Source organism: Coptis chinensis, unplaced genomic scaffold (genome assembly GCF_015680905.1).
Source record: "Coptis chinensis isolate HL-2020 unplaced genomic scaffold, ASM1568090v1 utg2180_pilon_pilon, whole genome shotgun sequence".
Classification (NCBI taxonomy): Eukaryota; Viridiplantae; Streptophyta; class Magnoliopsida; order Ranunculales; family Ranunculaceae; genus Coptis; species Coptis chinensis.
Window position 1 is genome coordinate 245,058 of NW_028238123.1, and position 27,003 is coordinate 272,060.

Here is a 27,003-nt window from a genome sequence, read left to right on the forward strand (position 1 = left end):
GCCACTGTTTTCATACCGTGGTAACAAGCACCGTGACAAATACTTCTAGCAAAACCGTGGGAAATAGTACCTCTTATATACCACGGTTTTGACTAAACCCGTGGTATTAGTATTTCCAAACCGTGGTTAATAGTCTAAACAATATGCTCTATTTGATTTGAACCGTGGGGAATAGTGATGCTAAATACGACGGTTGGATAAACACCGTGGGGTATATAAACTACTTATACCTTGGTTTTTACCAAACCGTGGTTTATAGTCATTAAAAAAAAAAATTAAAAGCCCCTAATTATTTGATTCTAATCATATTCATTCAACCTGCAACCTGCCCTTTTCACCATATATATCCACACTAAATTTAAAAACACATTGCTCAAATAATCAATTCATAGTGCAACACGAACAAAAGAAATAAATTTAGACATCCAACACGAAGACATTGAATTGCTAAAAGAGTTTTGAACTTTTTCGAGTCATCAATAATGAAATAAACATCCAAATTTAGTTGTTCTATCAAAATAATAATGACCTAACTTGTTCCATCAATCAAAAGAGCAATCTATTTGTTCCATCTAAAATATCAAAAAAATGGTGAGACCAAACACCAAACCTTAACTGGAATGGGTCAAAACCTAGCAAAGACACAACGCTTTGGCTCGAAGCGGCTCCATTATCTTTGGATGAATCTAAAAATTTCAAGTCGAATAACATCAAGTTCCTCTTGTGTGTATGTATCTTTGAGGGATAGATTTGTTATCTGCACGATCAAAGATCATAGAGTAATATAATAACTAAATAATGAAGATTACCACAAAATAGAGAATGCTAGTGTATGACGACTTATACCTTATTTTCAAAAGAATTATCTGAACAAGCTTCTATTATTTCTCTCATAAACTTCATTACGTAATACCTACACTCTTTACTATTGGCATGTGATTGCTTGGGGGTTTGGTGCCAGATAGTGTATCTTTAGGAACCGGCCATGCCATTTTCGGTTTACTATAAACAGAAGTTTAACTTATCATGAAAAAGGTACCTCGAAGTAAATCTGTAAGCACCATGCCGGAGATCTTTGTATGTACTCCTACCTTCGACCACTTGCAGTCTGTCAAAAGTGATGCCTGAAGCTGCCTTATACCGCACTTGGTCGAACCATATCTACAAGTCAAAGTAGTCACAACTGAGTGAAAAGCATTAACAAATAATAAACAATCTTAGATCTTATAGGTACCTCATAGCTTCTTGAGTAATTCTTCAGCAATTTGATAAGAGTTTCTGCTCCCAGACAGTCACTAGTTTGCAAGAGATTGTTTGGTTTTGCAAACTTTGAAGCAGATTTCCACCCATAGTTTGATCTCTGTTGCTGGGTGCTGCACTTGAAAGCAACTGCAGGCAATTCCTCCCTAAGATACTTCAGCCATTTTTCGACAGCCTCTCGAGGAACAAGATCTGAGACACATGTTCCAGTTGGAATCAGAAAGGGATACAAATATAATTTTTTAAAAAGAACTGAATAATATGCAATTTTATGCACCGAGAGATGAAGTCAGATGTCCACAGACAATACTCTGTTTTGACTACAATTAACTTGTTCATATTTTATTAAGATTCTGGTGGCTGCAAATAATTATTTCATTTATAGCATAACAAAATTAGATCTATAAAAATCGTCAATAAATAAGTAAAGATGTGACCTTAATACTAATAACTGAAATGCTAAGAATACCAAAATTAGTTCATAGTAAAATCATGTTGAGTTGCTAAACAACATTCTTAGTGTTCCTTACTTTATTTGATCTTCGTTTTAGGAAATTGTTGATCATTACCTATTTTATTAAGAAGCAGTACAATATGTTTCTCCGGGCCCAACTTCAATACCATCTTTTCCATGTCAGCACAACGGGTACCGAGTGGATCCCGCGCATCGAGAACTTCCACAATGACATCTGATGCTTCTATGACTTTCACTAGTTCCTTGTAGAAAGCCCGGTCTGAGTTCTCTGCAAGAAATGAAGAGTATTTGTCAAAAGTTAAAAAAAAAAGAAAACGCATGATCCAAAAATAACGATACCCCTAGTTCTGGTTGGACTACATTAATATTCGTATAATACAGTGGCTTACCTCGAGATATCCCAACTTCCTTGGTTCGTTCTTTGCCTGAAGCAACATCAGCTACCTTAGGCATATCCTCCTCCAACAACCCCAACTTTCTTTTCTGGGCCTAAAATACAGAAAAACATTTCATTATCACCATGCGAGTAAACAGCTCATTTTCAAGAAGTACTGATCATGTTAATTACACAAGAAGTTCGGGTCAAAGAGACCAGACCAGCACTATAACCTCACATGGTCTGCGAGGGTCAATTTCACATTACCATGCAATTCATGACAGCAAAAACTAACAGCAGTCTAAACATAATTTACCCCAAATGACGTACACACCGTTGCTTCTGACTGATCTCAGTCCACTGTTGATATTATTACAGTCATTTAACAAGATCTGAACAGACAAGCAAGAAAGGTTTCGGTTGTGTACTCAGTTGTTAAGATTAAGATTTTCTTAAAGTATCAAGTTTACTCGGCATATAGTTACAAAGATTAAACTAAAGAACTAAAGAATATTGCTACTGCTCCATTTTACAGGAATATAGTACTAAAATACAGCAGAAATGCCGCTATAAAAACCCAATATCCCCTTTGCTTGGAAAGTTTTCACAATGACATCTACACTTCCTTTGTAAATTTGAGTTGCCCCTTTGGTTTGTAACTTTGTTTTAATAGTGTCTAAAGGTAAAAGACAGACATAAGTAAAAGCACCAGCCATACCTCCAGTTGATGAACCAATGAGTGCTTTCTCAAAAGTTGTCAAGTTTTTCATCAAAGTTTGAATCTTTGGACTCCCTTTAGCAGTGGGGTTAATCCAATTTTTTGATTTGGGGGTAGAAATTTTTTGTTCCATTGAAATGGAAATTGAAGAGAATGTGATATTGTTGTTTGGAGGAGATAAGAGAGTGTCGTTGAAATGAGTGAAAAGGTTGTCGAAATTAGTGAGACTTTAAAGGTAGGCGCGCAGTCGGATTTGGAGGTGGAAGACCAAGTGATGCAGAGAGCTTGTTCTTCATTTTTGAAGGTAGGGTGTGGGGTTTTGGTAGGCTGCCTTTGTCACGGTATCCAGGCTATTTTGCAAAACATTCGCCACCTTTTTCGTTGAAACTGTGGGATATATAAATACCAAAGCACAAATTAGCTGATTTTCAGTCGTTCCGTGGTATATGGCACTTTATATGCCACTGCTTTATGAGACTAGTGGTATTTGCTTGTGCCGAAATTAGAAAAGCTATTCTTACCGTGACAAATGCCTATTAGCCACTGTTATTAGTGAAACCGTGGGATATACTCTTTGACCTACCGTGGGGAATGAGCCTTTATGTAGTAGTAATTCGCTAATAGGTAACGAAGCGCCGCATGGTCAGTGTAGACAATTGTTGGAGAACCCACTAGGTAAGGACGAAACTTATCCAAAGCATATACAACTGCGAGAAACTCTTTCTCAGTGGTGGTATAGTTACGTTGAGCTTCATTAAGGGTTTTACTCGCATAGTAAATGACAATTGGCTTATCTTCTCGGCGTTGCCCTAGTACAACTCCAATAGCATAGTCGCTCGTGTCACACATTAATTCAAAAGGTTTAGACCAATCAGGTGGTTAAATTATGGGAGCGGTAGTTAATGCGGATTTTAAAGTCTCAAAAGCTTGTTTGCAATTGAAAGCGAAGTCAAAAGCGGCATCTTTAAGCAGGAGATTGGTTAAAGGTCGAGCAACCTTTGAGAAATCTTGAATAAATCTCCTATAGAAAACCCGTGTCCTAAAAATGCGAATGTCGCGAACCTTTTTGGTATAGGAAGTGAAGCAATTTTTTCTATGTTAGCTTTGTCGACTTCGATTCCGTCTTTTGAAACGATATGTCCTAAAACTATTCCTTTTGTAACCATGAAGTGGCATTTTTCCCAATTAAGAACAAGGTTTTTCTCTTCACAACGTGTAAAGACCTTTTCAAGATTTGATAGACAACTATCGAAAGAATCTCCATATATTGAGAAATCATCCATGAATACTTCCATAAAGCGTTCAACCATATCACTAAAAATGTGAAGCATGCATCGTTGGAAAGTACGGGTGCATTGCAAAGGCCGAAAGGCATTCGTTTATATGCAAATGTACCAAATGGGACAGTGAGCGTGGTCTTTTCTTGATCGCCAGGTCTATGACTATCCGAAAATACCCGAATAACCATCAAGAAAGCGATAATATGCATGACCGGGCTAAAGCGTTCAAGCATCGATCGATGAATGGGTGTGGAAAGTGATCCTACGAGTGGCGGCATTAAGTTTGCGATAGTCAATGCATATTCGCCATTTCACTAGAATACGAGCGGAAATGCATTCACCTTTATCATTTCGCACAACTGTAATGCCAGATTTCTTAGGAACAACGTGTACCGGACTCACCCAAACACTATCAGAGATAGGGTAAATAATACCCGCATCGAGTAATTTTAAAACTTTCTCTCGTACCACATCTTTCATAGTAGGGTTTAGTCGACGTTGCGGTTCACGCGACGTCTTAGCATTTTCTTCAAGGTGTATGCGATAGGTGCACACAGTAGGTTCAATGCCTTTAATGTCATCGAGGGACCATCCAATAGCAGAACGATGTTGTTGAATGACATTAATTAAACGAGCTTCCTGATCATCAGTCAATTATGAAGAAATGATAACTGGGTGACGACCATTTGGATCAAGTTGTACGTATTTTAATTCTGAAGGAAGAGGTTTTAAGTCAGGGGTGGGCGGAGTGGGTATTAAAGATTCTTGAGGAAAATCATCGTCCATGGAGTAAACAGATTGATGATCATCTAAGTTAGTGGACATCACAGTCGTAGGGTCAAATAATGGTATTGACTCTAATAACTCATTTACTTCTTGTGTATAATCATCGTCCTCAAACTCAGATTCGCTAAAGGAAAGAAATTGGTACAGTTCATCTTCTGGAAAAGAGTTTGTTAAATACTCTTGTGTAATGCTGTCATCCCTGTTCACCTCACCATCAATGTCGGAGCTCACGGAATTTGTTTCATCAACTTGAACACATTCACCTCGACCGATAGATTCCGAAGGACATGGTCATGGAACCATCCCTACAGTTAATAAGAGCATTAGCAGTTGCTAGGAACGGACGTCCTAAGATGATAGGAATGGAATCACATGCAACTTCTGCATCCAAAATAACAAAGTCCACAGGATAGTAAAAGTCAAAGTCTTGGACTTTTACAAGGACATTCTCCACAATTCCTTTTGGATACTTAATGGAACGATCGGCTAACTGTAGAGTCATGGTGGTAGGTTTAAGCTCATGAAGACCTAGTTGTTTAAATAAGTAATATGGAAGTAAGTTCACACTAGCTCCTAGGTCTAGTAGTGCGAGTAAAGTGATATTTGTCACCTAAGGTGCATGGAACCGTTGGTCTACCAGGGTCCTTGTATTTGACTATACCATTATATTCGGTGATGGATGGAAACTGTTCCGTGAGGAACGCTTGTTGAGGAACATTAGTTCTCCTTTTTGTGGTGCACATATCTTTCAGAAATTTTGCATGTTTTGGTAATAGCTTTAAGGCATCGAGAAAAGGTAAGTTGATTGTCAAATTCTGAAAAGTTTCTCGAATTTCAGCAAAATTCTCATCAGGTTTATTCTTTGCCAAGCGTGCAGGAAACGGTGCCTTAGGGCGGAATTTGGCAAAGGGGTCCACTTGCTTGTTTCCTAATTGCTGAGATGTTGACTTTATTGGATCTGGTGAATCCTCCGTAAGTTCATTATTGGAAATAGATTCATTGGAACCTTCGGAGTCCTATGGTTGATCATCTGGCATACGGATTTGATTGTCTACAGTTTTTCCAGATCGTAGAGTAGTGATTGCATGCACCTCACCTTAGTTGGGGGTGCTTGTACCAGGTGCATTGGTGAGTTCAAAGGCTATGTTTGCTGGTTTAGGGTTTGGAACTGCTTGTCCAGGAAACACGCCTTTCGAACTCTTTTCTTGCGCCAATTGTTGAAGTGATAGTTGGATAGACGTTAAAATTTGAGATTGTTGGTTCATGTAAGCTAAGAAAGTCTCGTTTGTCCTATCCGTAACGGGTGGCGAGGTTATTCAGGCAACAGGTAGTAGTTCTTGATTATTGCTGTGAAGTTGTTGATTATAGTTCTGGATTAGCTGGAACAAGGCTGCGGTTGGTTTGATAGTTAGCATTGGAATTATTTTGAAATTGACCTTGTTGGTATTGCTGATTTTTTCCTTGGTGGTATGGAATAAAGTTGTTGGTTGGTCGAACAGGTGGATTAGCGAAACCTGGAGGAGCCCCCATCGTTTGGTTATTTTGGCACCAAGCGAAATTCGGATGCTGTCGCCAAGGTGCATTAGGAATGTTGAATGCACATGCCTCCTCCGATTGTTGAGAAGGGGAGGCATATACAAAGGACAATAAGCATCGGGATGATCAAGACTAAGACAAAGATAGATGTAGCTTTTGAACGGCAAGGGCATCTACTTTTTTAGTTAGGGATTCTATCAAATTTTTTAATTCGGGATCTGGTTTTACCTCAAAAATAGATGTAGCTTTTGTAACAGTATCTTTTGATGACCTAGAGGACTCAGTGTTACCCCAGTGTGTACCTTTTTTCGCTTGTTTTTCAAGAAAAGTATAAGCTTCAGTAGCTCCTTTGTCCATGAAGCAACCTCCGTTCATTATATCAAGAGTTTCTTTTTGATGATCAGAAAGACCATTAAAGAATGAACGAACAAGGACAGCTTTGTCTAGTTGGTGGTGAGGACATTCTAACAGAAGATCAGTGAAACGACTCCATGCTTCCGTAAAGGATCCATGAGGATTTTGATGAAAGAATTGAATTTTTTGAAGCATTTCAGTTGTTTTCTTCTGAGTGTAAAATTGAAGCATGAAAGCTTGAACAAGTTTATTCCATGTCTCTATGGATTGTGGCTATTGTCTTGCTAGCCAAATTGAAGCTTTCTCTGCTAAAGTGAATGGAAACAGCCGAAGCAAGAGTTGTTCCTTAGAGACGGCTGGATGGTGAAATGTTGTGGCCACTTGTTGAAGCCTACGAAGATGATTGTAAGGTTTTTCATGATCCAAACCATGATATATAGGTAATAAACTAAAAACGTTTGGCGGGATACGAAAATCACCGACAATGTCCTCAAGTTTGATGCAGGAAGAAGGTCCTTCCTGTAATGCAGTATAGAAGTCCGACAAGGGCTTCTCAGCTGGTGGAGGATCGTCGGCCATAACGATAGAAGTTAATGGTGACGAAGGATCTTGATGAAGGTAATTAACAGAAGAAGAATTTTGATTTTTAGGTGAGAACTTACGCAATTGTTTATCGTATTTTTTTCGATGATAGGTATGTTCAAATTCTTTAGTGGCACCAGACCGTAATCTCATGCAAGCATAAAATTAGATCTAACTGACAGAAGGGGCTGATTATTACTTGAATTTTATTATTATCTTTAAACATCAGAGTTGAACAACGTAGGCTTAAGCTGCTGCTAACGTAGCAGTGAAGCTAAGAATACGTGTGCATAAACCAACAGCCAGGTCACAAGAGAGATATGAGGGAGGCTTTCCGTGCAAGCACGGTTCTAATTAAGTAACCTCAATCTTTCAAGTTTCCTAGACACCGTTGGAATATGATTAAAATTTATGGAGTTAAAATTTATGCAAGGGCTTAATTTTAATTATTTTTTTTAATTAAAATTTATGCAAGGGAGAAAGTACAAGTATGCAAATACGACCTACTCATACAATACTAGATGTAGTAGCATGTGAAGATACTCTACTCATACGTATAGCAATACGAATAGGCAAGGATGTATCATCGATAAATACTTCTATACGTACAGGCAAATATACATCAGTAATACGTATGTGTACGCTAATTTGTAGATATATATTACGTAGATGGATATCTACAATTACTGGCAAATTTGAATCACTCATACGTATCTAGATACATTAGCATGCAAAGATATTATACGTACGCGAATATATACGACGAGGCAAAGACGTAAACTAAACATGCAACGTATTATACATAAACTAAAATACGACCCTTGTATTGCCTAATAATTCGATTTCGTCAATACTCATTGAGATTGCAGGTGTCATATAGAGAGCAGCTTCACCCCATAGGGTTTAGAAACAACTTACCCAACTCAGATTTTAACCCTCATTGGAATGTTCTCCTCTTTCATGACAAAATCGACTTATTAAACAAGACAATTTTCTAAAATGATGATTTTGGAGGGAAAACAGTTGATTTTGACCTCGAAAATGACCTTTACCAAGCATAGTTGGTGGGTAGCGTGTCGTGCCGTCGAGATCTTTCGAATTGAGCTCACACGCTTTGATTCAGAGAACCGTGAGCCAAAGTTATGGCGAAATACCAAAACACATCCTAATTACTATGTATAACTTAAAAGTTAAATATGCCAACATGCAATTATATTCCATCCATATTTATATATATATGCTAAACATGCAACTTATATATATATGTATAGATAACCATGCAAAACAGTACCCAGTACCATGTACATGTACATATACATTTAGATGCAATTCATAGTCACTTAATCGTATATAGATATCACTACAACAGAGGGGCCCTTTTGCAACGCACCCTTTTGCGACGCCAAAAAATTGTTGCTAAAACACATCTATTGCAACGCCATTTAGCGTTGCTACATGTTTCTCGTTCTATGAGAGCCCACTTTACTTGTATTCACATATTGCGACGCCTAAATCGCGGCAATTGCTTGTTTTTATGATATTTTAGAAATAATAATAAATATTTTTTTGAGGGATTTTAACATTGGCAACGCAGATGGTGTTGCTACTGTACGTGGAATTATTTGCAACGCAGTATTCATTGCAATAAGTTTTTAACGATTTAATATTTAATTTTCTCAATATTTGGTATACATTTGTTGCGGTGAGGTTGGCATCACAATTGGGCTTTTTCACAACCTAAATTTTGTCGCGGGCTTCTTTTTTGTTTTGCCTCCAACAAAATAACAAAATAGAAACGATATATTTAAAAAAAAAAAAAAAAAAAAAAAAAAAAAACCTAAAAACACTTCTTCTCTCCAACCGCCCCCCCCCTTTACTTTCTTCGATATAAAATTGTTATAGCTATGTAGCTTCAATCTTCCACCCTCGAATTAAGGTTAGTCTTCTTCCAATCGAAAAAAAAGATAATTTAGATAAGCTTTCCGGATTTCTCACGATCTCTTTTTTCCTCATATTGCATATTAAAGTTCTAAGCTTTGAATTCGGTTTTAGGTCATGGATTGGGGTTTTGATTGTAAGGCAATCGCCCACCACCATAATATTGTCGATTTTGAGTTTGGGTTTGTTGAAATTTGTTTTTTTTTTTTTTTGATAAAAAATTATGTGATTTATTGTAGTGAATGGTGCGGCGTAGATGGTGTGGTTGACATCAAGTGTCACACACATGGAAAAACTTAATAATGTTTATTTATCTGGTTTAAGAGTTCACTCTACACCGCCAATTTCTTTGTTGCTTAGCTTCTAGCATTTGAAAATAATTCTCTATCAATGTTTAAACCCAACAACCCCAAAAAGTAAATAAAGTGAAAACCCAAAGTGTGGTAGTCTGTCTTATTCCAACTTTTGTAGAGGTGTGACTGACCTTATTAGTCACCTTTTTATGTGGTAAGAGTGCTTTCCCCACTGAAGGGCCTGTTTTCAAAGCTTTCCCATTCTGTCATTGTTGACAACATTCCGTTCAAAGCCTAGTTTTCGTGTCTTTGGATACGGTCATATTATACTTGTCCGTATAAGTTGTATAAGTTGATGTTGCGCAATCATCTTGGAGGTACATGTCCAATATGTTTCTAAATTAGTTTGAGGCTGATCTAAATTAGTTTTAATTTAGTTGTCTGGTCCCGATACTTTGAAATTTATTGGCATTTAGTTTCTTTAGTTGAAGACATGCTGGGTGCATTGATACTTCTTTTGACGTGTATTGCTTCAATTTATTTGTATTGATGTTTCTTTGTGAGCCAATTCATGAATTTCATATTTTTTGGCTCTTTTATTATGGTTGACCTTTTCTGATTTTTCTTGTTTGCACCTTATTAAAGATCGGATGTTCTTGGGCAGTTCATGCCTTTGGTTGGAAAAAGATGGTCACAAACGGGTGTTGCCCATCCTGTTTTCAGCAATTAAGGTTTGTTTCATATTTAGGAAATATTGTGCTTGAGTTTTCAGATTACTTTTTGTCCCAGAAGGCGATATTCATCTATCGTCCGGTGTAGCAGATTCATTAGTTCTTAATACATTGTTGGTTATTTGTCCAATACATCCCTCAATATATTGATAGGAGATACCTTGGAGTTCTTTGAGAAAAGTAACTCCTTCGGAGAAAGAGGAGTTTATTACTCTTTCGGTGTGTACTTTCACTAGATGGTTAAAGGAGATGATTACTAGAAATGAAGACTTCTTTTATATTACCTAATTGGTTAATATAGGACATTATATTTGTTGAACCTCAGATCTTTTCTTGGGTTGCGGAAAATGGTTAATGGGTTGCTTTTCCTAAGTGCACGTGCTATTTCTCAAGCTTATCTCACTAGGCAGTTCCTTTTCAACCTTAAGCGGTGATGCTTAGAGATATTTGCTCATTCAAGTTTCAAATCTAGACATTCAAGTCCTTGAGTGATTCAAATTTGAAATTCTCCATTGCTTAGTGTTTAAAGAAAATTACTATTTGCATATGCGGGATGGAAAGGCATTGCCAGTGGGCGGTTGTCACTTAGATAACCGATTGCCATAGTTCCTTAGATATTGTATGACATTGATAAACCAAAAACAGTGTTTAGAATGGAAGATTGAAGGTTGTAAAACGATTTCGAAGAGACAGGAAAGCCGCCCCTACTTCCTATTAGCAATTGACAAGTTAGAACCGAAAAAAAGAAAAGATACTAGAAATAGACAAGAGAACGTAACCACGAAAACCTACCTTGAATCCTTGATTAGAAATCATTCTTCGTTCAAATTTACATGTTGAACGCCGTCCACAGCACATGTCTACGTGCTTTTAGCATTAGTCTTCATGACTTCAAGATGATGTTTCATTTTGCATATGTTCTTTCATCTTGTCTTTATGCCTCTCCTGCATGCTTTGTCTCTCAAGCATATATGCATGCCTTTGACAAGTTTCATGGATACAAAGAGGTTAATCTTTCTTCCCTCATAGAATTTTGTATTTTTACTGATCTCATCTGAAAGTTTTGATCAAGTGCTAAGTATATTAGTTTTATCGAAAATCAATGTGAAGAATTAAACGTTAGGAAAAGTCTCTTTCCTCCAAATGTATATTACCTGTCTCCACATTTGCATTTGGCAAGTGCCTCATTTTTCTGTCATCTTCTTAGCGATAGATCACAAATTTTGTGTGCTTGAGGATGATAGGTGTAGAGTGTATCTTGCTTTTGCAGATGTAGAAATTCAGTGTGGGGGGTTGGGGCATCTGGATCTGGGTCTAGAAGCAGTTGGACACCACGTGGGGATGAAAGGGGAATGAACAGTATGGGGTGTAGTGTATTGGATATGAGGACAGCAAGTGGGTGGGTTTGGCATTTAGAAATCTTTTTCTTTCTATTGGTGATAACTTTATGACACAATTACATGTACAATTTAGTTCAAAATCTATTAGCTTTTGATTATTTTTGTCTTCTTATTTGATCTGTACCTTCATGAATGTGATCGAGTTATAACTTTGATAAGTTCTTTCTAAGTTTTTTGCCATGGGCACCAATTTACGCATATAGGAGGTGTATAGTTTCACATGTATTGCCAACTTGAGTGTATATTAGGTTTATTAATGTTTCTAATAAATTTACTTAAGTAATTTTTTTTTATTTGTTGTGCCAGATTGGTTGCCAGAAGTAGTAGAATCAAGAAGAAGCTCCGAGTGGATGTTGCTCAAATTAGCATGCTATAGACATTATTTGTGGAATTTTAGTTTTAAATAATTCATCTAAATTTAGTTGAACGTTGTTAAGATTATGTGAGACGATGTTTTTTCGCAAAAAATATTTATGTAAATTCTTTAAGATCTTTTGTATTAATGATTTAGTAATGAAATTCATTTTGTTATGATTTGTGGTGAATTGTTATAGGGTTACTGTGTTCTATAAAAATTGTTTTGGGCAGGATTATGTAAATGGAAATGTACAGGTATATATAAGAATTGCACCATTTGCAATGCTAAATGCGTCCCAAATAAAGCACAGGAGTTTATAAAAGCTTTGATTCTACAGTAACGTACACTTTTTGCCACGCTTGGTGTGTGGCTAAATTTATGGACGTCTTTTGCCACACCAAATATTCTACTAAATATTTAAACTTTCTGCACTATGTAGCCAAATATTTAAACTTTCCGCAACGAAAATAGTGTAGCAAAAGGTTTCCTTTTGCGACGCCTAGTTGTGCAGCTAAAGGTATCACTTTTGCAATGTCATTCTAGTTGTTACAAGCTCTCTTTTACGACGCCAAGCGTTGCAAATAGTTTGAAATAAATTTGCAATTAATTTAATTTTCATAAATGAAGTAGCAACGGAATTAGTGTATTAGCAACGCCCATAGGTGTCGCAACAAACTAGGAACATTTGCCACGCCACTTTTGGCGTTGCATTTGAGTATTTGAGACGCACTTTTTAGCCACGCCTTTGCAACGCCATCTGGTGCGTTGCGACAGATCTTTTGCCACGCTCAAAGGCACTTTTAGCGATGGGGTATGGCGCTGCTAAAAACATGTTCTGTTGTAGTGTATTTACAAGCGTACTAACATGATTCATGCATATTACTAGCGTAATACGTAAATAATAATCCATAAACTAATACATAATAACTACATACATGACATTAATGCAAAAACAATATAAAATTTGGAACCTGTAGCGTCCGCAATTTCTCCAAAGACAAGAAACGTACACTACAGGCCAAATTTTTCACAGTAAGTTTAGTTTCCAGGTCCTAGCATTTGGAACTTGTAAGTGTAAATAACAACAAGATAATGGATCAAGAAACAAAGCGTGGGAAATTTCAAAATAAAAATGAAAAAAATATAAGAAAATGAAATCAATGAAAAGATGAGAGTGGGGAAAGTCCAATCAGAAAGCACAAGTCTTATGCCTTTAGAACAAAGATTGCCATTTTGATATTGCCTTTTATTTATGCGTTAGAGATTTGAATCTCTAATTGAACAAAATGCAAATTCAAAGATTTTACCTTACTCTCACGATTTTAGGTGTTCAGATAGTTGAGTAAGAATTGAACTAACCTAAAGTCTAGGACAAACTACAACTTGGTTTTACTCTTAGGAAACTAGTGAGTAAGTTTAGCTAAGAGATTTCATTAATACTAAATACATACTTGGTTTTTTAAATGCACAAAATAAACAAACTTAAATTACGTAACATGCAAGTAAGACAAAATACAATTGACTAAAAGAAAAGGTGGAGAGTTAATCCTCCTCATGTGAAGATAACTTTTGTTGTTGATTTTAATAAGTTCATTTTATTCTTCCTAGAACTCATAGACAAGTCTAATAGAAGAAAACTTGATCCCTGACATGTATGCCTCATCTCTAAGCTCATACATGCTAGCAAGTGGAACCAAAGCAATGACTTATCTCTAAGCTTATCACTTTGATCCCTAACTAAACACTACACTAACTATCACTTTGGGATAGGATGTAGGTCTAGTTGTTCTTCCTAAACAACTTACCAAACCAACAGCAAAGATTTTCCCTCACATGAGTTTTATTAACTCCCCGAAAGGGAAGTTAGCTCATGATCCTTGGGAGAAAACTAAAATAAGTGGGGAATGTAGAAAGAGAGAGAGAGAACAAAGAGAAGAAAAACTATCTATAAAACTCACTTGCATTTAGATTTTTTTTCCAAGAGGAACACAAGGTTTCCTCTATTAAAACTATTACAATCTTTTGTGTCAAAACTAAAAACTAAATAATATCCAAGCCTAAGGAACTAAAATAATACATGGCAAAGGAAAATAAGTCAAGGGAGTAAATGGAGTGTCCCCCCCCTTGTTTTGTTTTTTTCTCCATTTTAGAGAAATCTCATTTCCTCCCACGTGAAACATCAAACCACATTTACTTCCTTTTTATCCACCACATTAAAACAAAGTGACACCTTGCCTTTTTTTTCACTATTAACACCTAATCTAATTAATTATATGCAAGGTGTCAACTTTGCACCAATAATTTGGCATTTTTGTCTTGACATGCTCCATGATTGATGACTCATCCAATCTTACGGGGCATAGTGGGTAGTGGGTCCATGCGATCGATGGCGGTCCGGTCTTTTGGCAATTTTACAACTTCCCGCCTATCGTAGAGTTCATCGCCTACGATTGTCCGAAAGCAGCTCACTTGTCGTGATTCGAGTCCCGGGTTCAAGATGTAGGAGCTTCGGAAGTTTGATGCTTCTGTGCGGATTTGGAACATTTCATATACACGTCGTTCCCCGTGCTTTATTGCAGGTTTAACCAATATTTCCATGTTTACTGCGAATACCTGCAAAAGTATGAAAACATATTTATTTCATCATTATTAAACACATAATTAACCAAATTTATATGTCTCAATGGAGTTTCATAATACACTTTTGGGTGCTTATCAGTACTCCATCAGCTCATACCAATCCAACAGAGTGGACCAACGACCCAATACCCAGGTCATCCCAAGCAGCAGTTACATCCATTTATGGAAGCAAATCAACTAGCGCAATCCTGGAGCTCAGTCAATGCAACAATCAAGGAGACATTAACTTTGTAACGTCAGAGTAATGGCGAATCATCAAGATAGCACACAATGCGGATCTACACTTCTTCATAATGGCCTGGAGCAAATAAGGAAAGTCAGCTCAAACATCTATAAGTAGAGAGAGATGAACTATGCAAGGCTTGATTCAAGTTTACCGAAGAAACTTGATACGTTGGTAACTCTTATCCCAAAAAGAGTGCAGCCATTCCCAATCAAACAGATCATCAAGTCGTTGTCCCCTAAACACTAAACCTCTACAATTTCCAATTCCTCATGGCATGCTGCCTTGCCACGCCATATCACTCACGACCCTTATATATCTTTCTCTACTTAGTTTTTTCCATCTACTATTTTGCATATGGAGCTTAGCCAGCACTTATATAATATTTCTTAGATCTAGTTTTACATTAATGGTTGGATTCTTATCTAATCCGAAGTTGGCATCCAATTTTACTCGCTCAAGTCTTCCCCTTCGAATCCAATTCATATTTAACTTCCATTTCTTCCTATTATTACTATACTACCCCTACATTTAATTTTAACTGTCTAATCTTAATATAAATTTTCCACTAGCATGAGTAGTCCAAATTAATTTTATTATTATTACGTAATTATTTCGGTACAGTTTTTGCCATCAATTTCTTTTGAAATTTTTCCTGTGCCACCCATTTCAATTCTCACTTCAGCTATCTTTCATTTAATTACATTGCATACCATATAAGTTAGTTTAACATTATTTCATTAACAATAATTCACGAATTTTTTTTCACACGACACTTTGTTATACATTCCGCCACTCTTTTCTTATTTTTTTTTTCTTGATTTTTCTCTTCTTTTTTGCCATATATGAACTTTGTTCACATGCCAAAGAGGGGGCGGTGTTTCGACCCCCACCTACGTGACAAACGTCCATTAGTAGAGGTCTCCATTTTTATTTGTTTAATCGACAGGGCTAAAGCCCAGTTTGCAAACTATGGATCAATGTATGTGCCCATTAACTCATGTGTGTAAAGGTCAACCCTACCAGCCACATGGCACGCCATTTACATACATTAATTTATGTCTAGATTCGTTCCTTAATTATCAAAGAGATAATTATCAAATGAGAGTTATATTCAATTATAATTACTTAAGCTCCAAGAATACTTGAGTTACAAGGAGTCTCTACTCTACTTATATAAATACCAAACTATTTTTCATAAAAAGACGTTCTTGAGACTTAATCCCATCAATAATTTGGATACGTAGGCAAACCGATAGGTATGATCTCATCATTCACTCAATCACCATCACTTTTCTCAATACTCTTCTAACGTTATTCACCTCTTTCGTCATCACTTAAAGTGTTTTGATCATATTTGGTCGAAAAATAGCTTTTTTTTTTACGCTTTGAAACGCGTTACTAAAAGTCCAATCTCATGTACTGTAGTAAGTCGTCATTCCCGTTTTTCCCATCGTGCCGTCCACACTCATCCACAATCTATTTCTTTTGTCCCAAGAAAAAAGATACAGGTAAATATGCTACGAATGACAGTTAATAATTCGTTGGGGGACGCCACATTTGTTGATTTTGATAAAAACGCTGAACAATTGATTTAGAAACCAGATAAAGAATTGGCCGGTCCATATTTCCAAGGCATACTATTATTGAATTGTGCATCATTTTTTTTTAAAACAAAGTTTTTGTTGGATTATGGCTTATGTATTTCACCTTAATGTCTAGGAGGAAAATGGACGGCCTTCAGCTTCGGAAAGAACTGCAGCGACTTGAAGAAAGAGCACTAAGATGGCCATATATCTAATTAGTTAAAACAAAATGGAATTTTACCATTTTTATTTTTTATTTTTTGAAATGATGCTCTGGGATTTTGCATAATGGAATGGAATGGAATTTTACCATAGATGGTATGAATTGTTAGATTTTGTATCACACGATGGTACCGACAGATGCCCATTTTGGGAATGTGATTGTAACACGTGGGAGTGAATAGTACTAGCAGTTCTTAACTCTTGGGTTACGTGGAGCAAGGTGATTTGACCATACGCGTGTAACAAGGGGCCGCCATATCGTATCTCTCAATTTATATCTCTAACCCTATTCATATATCACGTTCTATCGAAAAAAAAAAAAACCCTATACATATATGACTCTCTCTCTGTGCTTCTCTTCTCTCTGTGTGCCACCATGGATGGAAGTTGTGTTTTCTTCAACCAGTCGATCCGATTACACAAAGAATCTGTCGGTTTTATGTTTTCTTTGTATTGTCGGATCGATCGCTTGAAGCAAAAAAAGATGGAAGACGAAGAAGAAAAGATGCAGCTAAAGGAGATCGGTTACAGTTCTAGCTCATGCAAAGTAAATAGATCGGTTACAGGTCTAGCTCATGCAATTAGTTTTTTAGAACAGTACGATTTGCTTCCGAAAAGTTCTTACAATTAATTAAGCGCTGAGAGAGCATTGGAAGAGAGCTGAAATAGCGATTACAGAGATCGAATCGAAACAGCTGAGGAGTTATTAGATGGAGCTCTTATTTTCCATTTGATCTTAGATCACTGAATTCATTCTCTTCATGCACTACTACGGAATGTGTATAATGGTATGTGGGTACGAGAGGAGGGGTATGGGCCGGATCTGGATTCTGGGTCTTGTTCTCGTCTATTTTTTTTTTTTTTTTTTTCAAAATCATCAAAATCATCTGTCTGTGCCCCCCCTCTCTCTCTCTCAAAAACAATTTCTCGCCCGGTTCATTTTCCAACCCCACGACTCCCCCCTCTCTCTCTCTCGCACAATTTCTCTCCTACTCTCTCCCGTCCAACCCCACGATGCTGTTGAGGGTTTAGTTTTACATTTGCTGGTGAGGGTTTATTGATTATGCCAAATTATGCAATTACTTAAATGCTTAGTTGCGCTGTGACATGTTTTAATTTGAAACTTGTCTAATGTTCCTAGTCTAAGGACATTTTTTCGGGTAATCATCTTATTTTGCTCTACTTAATTCGTTCATTTTTTTTTCCTGACTTATCCAATTCTATTAAATAAAATGGTTGTTCGGTGGATATATATCTTATGCTGTTGTGCAAGTGTGGTTCTTAGACCAAGTAGATTCTTTAGCATTGTAGTACATTGACTGAATGTATGCCTTCGAGGTTTGAACACTCGGTTAAGTGCCATGTCTCAGTACTTGCTAATTAGCACCTTGGGGAACCTTGGCTACGTTTTTGACAACCAGCCACAAAAATTGCCACTAAAGGTTGATGCCTTGGGCGTGCTGACACCTTTGACAAAATAGGTCGCGATTTTCTTTTAATAGTTACCAAGTATCGTCGCTTTGTTGATTCCTCACAGTATTTGCTATCTGCAGATGATAATACATTGGTTTTCTTGTCCATCATGCTCAGACCTATCTACACGACTCCTGGGTTTAATCTTTTGATTTCCTTCTCCTGCTGCGTTCTGAATTGGTCTCCTTGTGACAACCATCGTTTTTTTGTTTCTACTTTCTAGCGCTAAAGGTAATCAGTTACTTTTCAATTGTTTTTTACAGTAACAAAAGCAAGTCTCATAGAGCTTAGGAAATGAACACTACATTGGTCAGCTGTTTATGCCCACTTCCAAAGTCCCCCCTTCATTCTAAAAAGTCTTATTGCATTTTATGATTAAGATTTATCTATCGTCCAAAGTCCCCCCTTCATTCTAAAAAGTCTTATTTCATTTTATGATTAAGATTTATCTATCGAGTGTGCCCACAGTTTTCCCCGGATTACTTGAGTCATGTTTGTATCAAATAACTCTCATCATTATGCAAAAGTATTATAACTTTAACTGCTTCAATTTTGCTACTGTTCTAGAATTTGATAAAAATAACGGAACTCCTAACAAGCACTTCAACTGGCAACTCATAGGAATATCCTCTGTCATTGTGACTTATGACGTGGTCAAAGGTTGGTTTGGAGGTCGTTAGCACCATCTCAAACCAACTCTTAGTCGTGCATGTCGCAGTCCACATATTATGCGTCATGGTGACCTTGCCCTGGCGCTAAAAAGAGCCGAGTCAGGGCATATTCAAGTTGAGAGTCTTAAGTGTAGGCCCCTATCTTGACTTTCGCTTGATGTCATTTTAAGAGAGTGAGGACATATTCAAGTTGAGAGACTTAAGTGGAGCTGTGTAGGCCCCTTTTTTTGTGTTATTCATATTGTCCACTGTCAATTAGATATGTTGTTTTTAGAGCATGCTCATTGTGTACTATCAATAATTTACGACCGTCTTGCTCTATTTCTATTTGTTGTATTTAACATTTATGCTGTGTATATGTATTGCTACCGAGATACTGTTTATTTTCTTTACACACTTTTATCATGAATTTCATTATTTATCATTCATCCCTATTCACCATATCATACCCCAAGAACCCAATAGGAGGGATTTGTTATGTTAATGTCTGCAATGAACTTGTTAGTGAGCAAGGCAAGTTTGCTCAATAGAATATAGGATTGAGCTAGTGAGGTGATTTACTTGCCTATTTATCTATGTTTTTGTAGCATCCTCGTCTTTATGTTGCTAGGGGCCGAGAAAATGTATCTGATCTTAAATTCTTAATGTTGGGTCTTATTTGAACTTGACGTGGTTCAGTCTTCAGTTATTTGAATGGCAATCATCAATCCTTTCAAGCAAATAAATAATATACTACGCTCACGCCCCCACTGCAATGCAGGATACTTGTTAGAATGGGATTCATTTCTACTTTTAAGTTGTTCAAAGGAGGGTTGGTTATAAGGTGCCCAAATCGCAGGCTAGTAAGTTATTTTTTTATTTTGTAATTATAATATTCTATAATTTATAATTTTACAATATGCTGCCCAATTTGTTTTTTTTTTTTTTTTATATAAATTTTATATTGTTTTTTGTTTTTATAACATTTGTATTTATGTATCCCTCTTTTTATTTTCCAGAATTCCAATAATGACAGAAATATGTACTGGCTGCGGCCTCTCTCTTTTATGTATGATAAAGTAAGGACGGACAGAATGGCATCCAGAGTTGATTGGATGAGTCATATTCCAACAATACATGACCAAGGACAAGAATGTATGCCAGCTGCGCTTCCTTGTTTTATGTATTTCTCACCCCTGTTTTTATTTTCCTATTCATTATGCTTTATATAAAAAAAAGTAATAATAATAATTTGAAAAAAAAGAATAAAGAAAGAGAAAACGGTGACTGGACCTCTGTTTGTTTTTGGGCTTCAAAATAAAAAAAAGGAATAAAAGACACGGAAAAGAAAAGAGAGAGGGAGTGAATAGTGTGTGAAATCTATAACAAAAAAAACAAAAAAAGGAAGAAGAAAAAGAATGAGTATCGGCGCGACTTCGTTTCCCGGTTTTCTTTGGTAGTAGACATTGTAGATTGTCATATTACTGGTTTACGTTCTGTCTTTCATTATGGTTTCTGTTGCATTTGCGTAAGCCCCTAGTCCATCGCTCAATACGTAGCAAAGAATGATATTTTCCTTCACTAGTTTTTTATCCATTGAGTTGCTTGTACGTAGGGTCATGGAGCTGAGTAGCTCGCGAGTAACTCGCACTCGGCTCGATTCGTGCTTACTCATTCAGTACTATGAGTCGAGTTCGAGCACATTTTAAAACTCGAACTCGAACCCGAAACGCCCGCGAGCTACTTGCAGTTCGCATTTTACATACTTCTGCTAATACTTGTTAGCGTGTTGGATTATAATTACTCAACACAGATTAGATTGATTGTATTCATAATGTGATTAGATTGATTGTATTCATAATGTGTACACCTTGAAATAGTTGTTTGATAGTGGTTATTGTGATATTAGTGGATTGTAGTTGTATTTTAGAATTTTTTTAGATGGGTTTAGCAAGTTATTTTGGTCTTGAGGTAAAATTCCGAGTCTATTTGTGCTCAATTATCTCTAGCTTGTGGTCGGAGTCAAGCCTATACACAATACAACTATACAACTATACAAGTCGAATCAAACTCTGTAGTCTATGATCGAATTCGAATTTGTAGTCCAAAAGAAGAAGAATCTAGACTCGTTGAGCTACTAGCTACTCAAATACTAGATGAGTTGAGCTTGAGCACGAAATAAAGCTCGAACAAAAAATTTGGGCTCAACTCGAGAAACACGAAGCCGAAGCTTGAGCACCCTAGTACTTTCGACATGAGTAGCTCAATGACGAGCCCTAGTGAATGCGGGTAGAGTAGCTCAATTAGATTGTAGACTTACCTACCTACATTATGAAATTGGATAACCAATCTTTGGTTGATTCCTCCATAGACTATTAGAAACATTTTATCACCCTAGATCAAATGTGTTCATCGCCACTTTTTTTTTTATCAGAACCTAAGGTGGTCACTTAATTATGTTTTTGGGGTCACTTCTAAAATGTATAGTTTTGATTTGAGACAAATGTAGAGTTGGTTAGTTATTTTCTAATTGAATAATAAGATGGACATATTGTCTGCACTAATCCCTGTGTTGCATGTGTTATAACAGCTATGTCGGTTTTTATTTCAGGTAGCTGTTATGCCCACGGTACTGCGGTAGCTGTGGAGAGCTTGCTGAGGATTCAAAACAAAATTACGGATCCGTCATCATCATTATCAGTATTGGAACTCACAAGCTACAACATTAAAATCAGAAAATCCGAAGCCAGTAAAGGTGGTTTTGTCGACTCCTCAATGTATTACATTGCGAAGTACGGCATCGGATTTGACACCGACCATCATTCCTCATGTGAAAGAGGTGAAAAGGTAATTTACTTATATAAATGAATTCCAAAAATAATTAAATTGAGATGAGAAACATAAAATAAAAGAATTAGTGAATAAAATAAAATATCTAAGTAGAAAAGAGGAGATGAAGAAAAGTATACAAACATTTGTTAATGGTGATGGTTTGGTGGTGGCATGGTAAAGTACTGGTGGTGGAATGAGAAATGGGGTGGCGGCTATGCCCTAATTACTAGGAAGTCAAAACTCAAAAAGTGAGATAAGGATTGTTGCTGATCCTTATCTGATCTATTTTCTTCCGGTCCAAACGTCTATTGGTCACTCCAGCTAATCGAGAGAGGTCGTAGGGGTAAAAGTAGAACCGAGGCGGTAAGGGGTAATCACTCCTTCTGGTGAGCAGGTTGGAAAGAGAATGTCAAAGGAGCTGTTTAGGCTTACTTCCTCTATTAATTATGGAGAGGAAGTTAAAGAGGGCAGTTGTAGAAAGGGGAGAAGAGATGTGTCTTTATGAATCATAAAATCCTAAATTGGAATGTGAGGGGTTTGGGCAATGATAAGAAATGCCCGAGTATAAAGGAGTTATTAGGAAAGAGAAACGTAGTGTGGTTCTTTTAGAGGAGACTAAACTTCCTGTTCTCTCCTTTGCTTGTTAGAGAGATTTGGGGTATCGGAAACATCGATTGGATCGAGCTTCCCGCGGTGGATACCACAGGTGGCGTGTGCATTCTCTGGGATAAAGATAAGGTCGAAGTGTTTGAGAATATTATCGGTTCGTATTTGGTTTCTATTGTTTGTAAATTTGGTAGGGTTTACTAAACTGGTGACGGCTGTGTATGGGCCCTCAAAAAATGAGTGTGCCTCGTCTTTTTGGGGAGAATTGGATGATGTCTACGCCTTTAGCAGAGGTGGTTCTTGGTGTGGCAGGTGATTTTGATGTGATTAGATTTTTGCATGAGAAGAAAGGCGGATGCTGAGTTTTTGACAAGTGAGGAGATGCGAGCTTTTTGATCTTCCACTCACCAGAGGTAGGTTTACTTGGTCTAACAAGCAAGAAAACCCTATTTTGTCGACTTTGGACAGGTTTTTGGTTACTAGCGAATGGGAGGAGATTTGGCCTTTTATGATCCAATCAGTGGTTCCTAGTACTGCTTCGGATCATCATCCCATTAGTTTAGTGAAAGAGATGGGCAAGGGTAGGCCCACTCCTTTTCGTTTTGAGATGATGTGGTTCTCGGATCCTAATTTCATGGACAGTTTTAGAGTGGTGGGCGGTAAATCAGGATGGTGATAGAGCTAGCATTAGGTTTGCCAAGAAATTATAGTTTGTGAAGTCTAAAATAAAGGAATAGAATAAAACCGTGTTTGGTAGGGTGGGCCGGGGAAGAAGGGGCAATTATTGAGGGATATAAGGATTTTGGATTTGAAAGAGGAAGAAGGCCATCTCACTAGGGAAGAGTGGAGTCATCGCTTTGACTTGAAAGCTGATTTGGAGAAGATGGTTAACTTTGAGGAATCTTTTTGGAGGCATAAATCGGGAGAGCGGGGGCTTAAGGAAGGGCAATCTAATACTAAATATTTCCACCAATGTGCTAAAGCTAGGTATAAGGAGAATTATCTTGATAGATTATTGATAGAGGGCGAGGAAGTGAAGGGGGAGGATAATATTAGAGATAAGGTGGTTAACTACTACTCGGAGATGTATACGGAACCTAATCACATTCGACCTCGGGTTGATAATTTTGTTTTGGATAGCATTTCGGAGGAGGAAAGACGAGCTAGAGAAGGTTATGGAGGAGGAGGAGGTGTGGGAAGCTATGAAGAGTTTGAAAAATGATAGATCTCCGGGCCTAGATGGTTTTCCCATTGAGTTTTTAGGAAAGTGTGGGGGTGTTGAGAGATGACTTTATGGATATGGTTCGGGATTTCCATGATTCGAGTTTCTTGGCTCATAGCCTTAATAGTACATTCATCAAGTTTATTCCTAAAAAGCAAGGTGTGGGGGATATTAGCAATTTGTGTCCCATTAGCCTAATCGGCAGTGCGTATAAAATCATTTCAAAGATCTTGTCCATGGGATTAAAAAAGGTGTTATTAAGAGTAATTGCTCAAGAGCAAGGAGCTTTTGTGTATGGACGTCAAATTTTAGATGGGGTGTTGATTGCGAACAAGGCCATTGATGATAGAAAAAGAAGTAGTAACCCAGGTGTCATGTGTAAGATTGATTTGGCGAAAGCTTATGATCATGTGCATTGGGATTTCGTAGATTATGTTATGATGCGTATGGGCTTTGGTATTAAGTGGAGAGGGTGGGTTAGGAGATGTGTGTCGTCGGCCTTTTTTTCCATTCTCATTAATGGTTCACCCGGTGGCTTTTTAAGAGTTCTAGAAGGATTGGCAGAGGCGATCTTTTATCCCTCTCCTTTTCCTCATGGTTGTATAGGTTTTGGTAAGATGATTGAGAGAACTAATCGGTTTGGGGCATTACATGGTTTCAAAGTAGGTCAAAACCAGGTTTTGATATCCCACCTTCAATTTGTTGATGATGATACTGATGGTTTTGTGGGGTATGATGTTGAGCAATTAAGATATCTTAGAGGTATTATTTGTTGTTTCAAGGCGGTGTCGGGTCTTAAAGGTAATATGGGTAAGAGCACCATCTTCGAGGTGAGTGCTGAGGAGGATCTTGATAGTTTGGCCTCCTCAGTTGGGTGCGCTTCTGGCAATCTCCCGTCGAGATACCTTGGTCTCCCTTTGGGGCGTCTCATAGATCGGTATCCATTTGGGATCCCGTTGTTGAGCGTTTTAGCCGTAGATTGGCTGGGTGGAAGGGTCGGTTCTTCTCCACGGGTGATAGAGTTATTCTTATTAAATCCATTTTTTCTAGCCTTCCTGTATACTACATGCCCCCCTTTCTATATGCCCATTAGCTAGGAAGCACGGATACGGATATGCGACGACGGATCTGTGACACGGTATTTTTCAATAATATAGGATCTGGATCGTCATGGATACGTTTGAATAATATATATATAAATATTATATAATTGAGCATTTTTCACCAAATTCAAGTTAAAATATCAATTCTACTTCATAAAATGACCAATTCAAACACATTAAGCAGCAACTTTGTATAAGTGTATAACACTGCAAACAAATGCCAACAAAAAAGTTCAAAACAATACAATGGATTTGTAAATCAAGTTGTCCAACTTCAACTATGTCATCTTCTACATCTTAATTCACTTTATTCTCTTGCATCTCTTCTTATCTTGAATTTTATTTCACTTGTTTTTTTTTTGTTGAAGTTCCAAAAAATTTTTGTGAGATTACTATTCCCGCGTATCGGAAATTAAAAAATTAATTAAAAAATCAGATACTCCAAATTGCGTATCCGACACATATCCGGAAGCGATCGGGCGAGTATCGTGTCGGATACGTGATCGGACACTGGATACTTCACCCATACTGAGGGCGTATCCGTGCTTCATAGCCCATTATTAGTGTTCTTGATAGATTGGAATCGATTAATAAGGTTTCTAATAGATTGGAATCGATTATTAAGGATTTTCTTTGGGACGATAGGGAAGATAGACATTGGTTTCATCTAGTTAGTTGGGAGAGGGTGTATGTCGAGGTGTGAGGGTGTTTTGGGTATTAGGACCTTGCACGAGTTTAATCTTGCGTTGCTTGGTAAATAGCTTTGGAGGTTTGGGGAGAAAAATGATGGCCTTTTGGAGGAAGGTTATAGTGTCTAGGTTTGGCGAGCGGGGTTTGGGTTGGGAGAGCGGTCCGTTACCATTCCTTATGGGTGTGGTGTTTGGAAAGGCATTCAAAAAGCAGAGGAGTTGTTTCACAAGAATATTGGATATGCTTTAGGCAATGGTGATAGTATTCGTTTTTGGGAGGATGTTTGGTTGGATGAGAGGCCCTTGTTACAGCTGTTCCCTAGATTATTTGCCTTATCTGACTTAAAATAAGCCTGTTTGTTGGTTCATGAGGGAAGATAATGGTTCTATTGCTTGGGACTTGGGGATTTATAATCCTCTCTCTGACAGGGATATAGTGACTCACAATGAAGCTAGATTCTATTCCTTCTGTGAGGCCGGACAAAGATAAGAGATTTTGGTTAATTGACAAAAAAAGGATGTTTTCTACTAGGTCTTTTTACTTTAAGCTCCACTCTCTTATTCCGAGTTAGACTATTTGGTGTTCCAGAGTTCCTTTGAAAGTTGCTTTCTTTGTTTGGTGTGCCTCTTTTAGGCGAGAATCTTGACAATAGATAATCTTAGAAAAAGATGTATCAAAGAGATGATCGTCAACTTCTGTCTTCTGTGCTTAAGGGATGGGGAATCGGTGAATCGTCTTTTGTTGTTGTGCCCTTTTTCTTGGAGAATTTGGTGTTTCTTTTTTCTAGAATCCAGGGTTTCTTGGGTTTGTCCTAGGCCAGTGAAGAAACTTTTAGCCTTATGGAACTTGAATATCCATTCTCCGAAGGGACATTGTCTCTGGAGTATGCTCTCTTTTGCGATTTTGTGGGGTATATGGTTGGAGAGGAATAACAGACATTTTGAAGACACGTATTTCTCTATGGAGAAAGTGATTTTGACCATCAAAGTGCTTATGTTTTTTTGGTCAAAAGTACATGATCAGTTTCGTCACATTCATTTCGAGACTTTCGTTTAAAGATGGGAGACTATAATGAGCTGATGGGAGATATGTTGTTTTGTCTTATGTCTTGTGTTTTTTATTTCCTTTGTAACTTGTACTAAGGATATCTCATCCTATTTCTTTATGCTTAGATATGTTGTTTTGTCTTATGTCTTGTGTTTTTTATTTCCTTTGTAACTTGTACTATAGGATATCTCATCCTATTTCTTTATGTTTTCTTTATGTTTTGGATATATATATAAAACATACTTCAAAAAAAAAAAAAAAAAAAAAAATGAAAGGGCGTTAGGGTTGGACTTTAGCTTCTCTTATTTATTATTAGTTTCCTATATCAAGAGTGGGGTTACACGTGGGGCTTTGTAGATCTATTTGAAGTTATAAACCCACTGAAATTACATTACATGTGTATACTATTTATTCTATAATACAATTACATAGTGGGTCAGCCGGACTCGATTGGGATTGTAAATGGATAACCAACCCATATGAAATGCGATTCGGTTAGGTGTCATTCATCTAGAAATACATAAATGTTCATCTAAGTTACATTTTGTATGTAGGTGTATTTTAAGTGCGTGCGAGAAGGTGAACGATTTCCACTCGTTTAAAAAGTTTTGACATACCAACC

At 37.2% G+C, this 27,003-nt stretch overlaps 3 protein-coding genes across 9 annotated transcripts; 2 read left to right on the forward strand and 1 right to left on the reverse strand.

Annotated features, from left to right (window-relative positions):
• Positions 1-678: 678 nt before the first annotated feature.
• On the reverse strand, positions 679-3,190 carry LOC147473605 (guanine nucleotide-binding protein-like NSN1). The gene is made up of 6 exons (XM_086587228.1): positions 2,830-3,190; positions 2,125-2,224; positions 1,830-2,003; positions 1,235-1,452; positions 1,092-1,161; positions 679-757 (listed from the first exon to the last, which is right to left on the reverse strand). The coding sequence occupies exons 2-6, from the start codon at positions 2,186-2,188 to the stop codon at positions 711-713; spliced, it is 573 nt and encodes a 190-aa protein (XP_086443354.1). The 5' UTR covers positions 2,189-2,224; positions 2,830-3,190; the 3' UTR covers positions 679-710.
• Positions 3,191-17,076: 13,886 nt separating this feature from the next.
• Positions 17,077-21,931, forward strand: LOC147473606 (senescence-specific cysteine protease SAG39-like). Of its 7 annotated transcripts, none has more exons than XR_015210377.1 (5): positions 17,077-17,804; positions 18,312-18,462; positions 19,663-19,744; positions 19,901-20,064; positions 21,493-21,931. XR_015210377.1 is itself a non-coding variant. In XM_086587233.1 (5 exons), the coding sequence occupies exons 3-5, from the start codon at positions 19,676-19,678 to the stop codon at positions 21,747-21,749; spliced, it is 462 nt and encodes a 153-aa protein (XP_086443359.1). In that variant the 5' UTR covers positions 17,077-17,918; positions 18,312-18,462; positions 19,663-19,675; the 3' UTR covers positions 21,750-21,930. The 7 variants fall into 7 exon arrangements, 6 of the variants coding, with proteins under 6 accessions (XP_086443359.1, XP_086443358.1, XP_086443360.1 ...); XM_086587233.1 differs by having other exon boundaries at positions 17,077-17,918; positions 19,901-20,036; positions 21,493-21,930; XM_086587232.1 differs by having other exon boundaries at positions 19,901-20,036; positions 21,493-21,930.
• A 1,846-nt stretch (positions 21,932-23,777) lies between these two features.
• Positions 23,778-26,266, forward strand: LOC147473607 (uncharacterized). Its single transcript, XM_086587218.1, has 2 exons — positions 23,778-24,371; positions 26,150-26,266. The coding sequence occupies exons 1-2, from the start codon at positions 23,778-23,780 to the stop codon at positions 26,264-26,266; spliced, it is 711 nt and encodes a 236-aa protein (XP_086443344.1).
• Positions 26,267-27,003: the final 737 nt, after the last annotated feature.